A 2748-nucleotide genomic window follows, 5' to 3' on the forward strand; every position below is an offset into this window, starting at 1 on the left:
TTCCCCGATTTTTCCCCGGGGGGCATCGGGGGTGGGGAGGGGACACTGTGGATGGGGAGGGGACACTGGGGGTGGTTTGGGGGGTCCCGAGGGTGGTCTGGGGGTTCAGGACCCTCCCCTTGAGGTATTTTCCCACCCCCCACCCGAGGTCGTGTGGATGGGGAGGGGACACTGGGGGTGGTTTTGGGGGTCCCGAGGGTGGTCTGGGGGTTCAGGACCCTCCCCTTGAGGTATTTTCCCACCCCCCACCCGAGTTCGTGGCGCCCTCTTGGTAAAAGGGGGGACGCCGGGGGCGGTTTGGGGACACCAGGAACAATTTGGGGACACCGGGAGCAATTTGGGGTCACCAGGGGGGTCTCCGGGGATGGTTTGGGGATCCCGAGGGTAGTCTGGGGGTTCAGGACCCCTCCCTCGAGATATTTTGCCGCCCCCCCAGTAAAGGTCGTGGCGCTCTCCTGGTAAAAGGGGGGACACCGGGAGCAGTTTGGAGACACCGGGAGCAATTTGGGGTCACCAGAGGGGTCCCCGGGGGATGATTTGGGGGTCCCGAGGGTGGTCTGGGGGTTCAGGACCCCTCTCTTGAGATATTTTGCCGCCCCCCCAGTAAACGTCGTGGCGCTCTCCTGTTAAAAGGGGGGACACCGGGAGCAGTTTGGAGACACCGGGAGCAATTTGGGGACACCAGGGGGGTCCCCTGGGGATGGTTTGGGGGTCCCGAGGGTGGTCTGGGGGTTCAGGACCCCTCCCTTGAGATATTTTGCCACCCCCCTAGTAAAGGTCGTGGCGCTCTCCTGTTAAAAGGGGGGACACCGGGAGCAGTTTGGGGACACCGGGAACAATTTGGGGACACCAGGGGGGTCCCCTGGGGATGGTTTGGGGGTCCCGAGGGTGGTCTGGGGGGTCAGGACCCCTCCCTTGAGATATTTTGCCCCCCCCCTAGTAAAGGTCGTAGCGCTCTCCTGTTAAAAGGGGGGACACCGGGAGGGGTTTGGGGACACCGGGAGCAATTTGGGGTCACCAGGGGGGTCTCCGGGGATGGTTTGGGGGTCCCGAGGGGGGTCTGGGGGTTCAGGACCCTCCCCTTGAGGTTTTTTCCCCCCCCCCAGCCAAGCTTTTGGTGCTCTCCTGGTAAAAGGGGGGACGCCGGGGGCGGTTTGGGGACACCGGGAACAATTTGGGGACACCCGGGGGGTCCCCTGGGGATGGTTTGGGGGTCCCGAGGGGGGTCTGGGGGTTCAGGACCCTCCCCTTGAGGTTTTTTCCCCCCCCCCAGCCAAGCTTTTGGTGCTCTCCTGGTAAAAGGGGGGACGCCGGGGGCGGTTTGGGGACACCGGGAACAATTTGGGGACACCCGGGGGGTCCCCTGGGGATGGTTTGGGGGTCCCGAGGGGGGTCTGGGGGTTCAGGACCCTCCCCTTGAGGTTTTTTCCCACCCCCCAGCCAAGCTTTTGGTGCTCTCCTGGTAAAAGGGGGGACACCGGGGGCGGTTTGGGGACACTGGGGGCGGTTTGGGGACACCGGGAGCAATTTGGGGTCACCAGAGGGGTCCCCGGGGGATGATTTGGGGGTCCCGAGGGTGGTCTGGGGGTTCAGGACCCCTCCCTTGAGATATTTTGCCACCCCCCTAGTAAAGGTCGTGGCGCTCTCCTGTTAAAAGGGGGGACACCGGGAGGGGTTTGGGGACACCGGGAGCAATTTGGGGACACCAGGGGGGTCTCCGAGGATGGTTTGGGGGTCCCGAGGGTGGTCTGGGGGTTCAGGACCCTCCCCTTGAGGTTTTTTCTCACCCCCCACCCGAGTTCATGGCGCCCTCCTGGTAAAAGGGGGGACGCCGGGGGCGGTTTGGGGACACCAGGAACAATTTGGGGACACCGGGGGGGTCCCCGGGGGATGGTTTGGGGGGTCCCGAGGGTGGTCTGGGGGTTCAGGACCCCTCCCCTTGATGCTTTTTTCCCACCCCCCAGCCGAGTTCGTGGCGCTCTGTCCCGACGGGAGGGGCTTCATCCAGGACGACAACGGCCTCGACTACGGGGTCCCCGCCCACCGCGGTGAGACCCCCGCCCCAATCGTGTCCCCCCGGGGGGGTTTCTGTCCCCTGCCGCCCCCCCGTCCCGAGGCTCCCCGTTTTTCCAAGGAAAACACTTTGTTTCCCCATTTTTCCCCGTTTTTTCCCCGTTTTTTCCCCGTTTTTTCCCCGTTTCCCCCCGTTGTTCCCCATTTCCCCCATTTTCTCCCCGGTTTTCCCCCATTTTCCCCAGTTTTCTCCATTTTTCCCCATTTTCTCCTTTTTTCCCCGTTTTCCCCCCTTTCTGCCCATTTTTCCCCATTTGTTTCTTCCCATCTCCCCCCATTTTTCCCCCATTTTCCCCACTTTCCCCCGTTTTTCCCCATTTGTTTCTCCCCATTTCCCCCATTTTCCCCCTCTTTTTCCCCATTTGTTTTTCCCCATTTCCCCCCATTTTTCTCCTTTCCCCCCCATTTTCCCCCGTTTCTCCCCATTTTTCTCCATTTGTTTTTCCCCCATTTTCCCCCATTTTCTCTTATTTTTCCCTATTTCCCGCCGTTTTTCCCCCATTTTGCCCCCGTTTTTTCCCCCATTTTCCCCCCGTTTTTTCCCCCATTTCCCCCCATTTTTTCCCCCATTTTCCCCCCGTTTTTCCCCCATTTCCCCCATTTTCCCCCCATTTCCCCCCATTTTCCCCCATTTTTCCCCCCATTTTCCCCCGTTTTTTCTCCCATTCCCCCCCC

General features: G+C 61.5%; 1 protein-coding gene across 1 annotated transcript in view; it reads left to right on the forward strand.

Moving 5' to 3' along the window:
- LOC121341318 (latent-transforming growth factor beta-binding protein 3-like) overlaps positions 1-2748 on the forward strand; it is a gene marked incomplete at its 3' end in the record, with an annotated part of 17546 nt that overhangs the window by 14114 nt on the left and 684 nt on the right. Inside the window, exon 12 of the mRNA XM_041414746.1 lies at positions 1965-2048. Within this exon, the coding sequence (XP_041270680.1) occupies positions 1965-2048 (84 nt within the window). The remainder of the gene's footprint in view (positions 1-1964; positions 2049-2748) is intronic.

Source organism: Onychostruthus taczanowskii, unplaced genomic scaffold, assembly GCF_017590055.1.
Source record: "Onychostruthus taczanowskii isolate IOZ18803 unplaced genomic scaffold, ASM1759005v1 scaffold463, whole genome shotgun sequence".
Classification (NCBI taxonomy): domain Eukaryota; kingdom Metazoa; phylum Chordata; class Aves; order Passeriformes; family Passeridae; genus Onychostruthus; species Onychostruthus taczanowskii.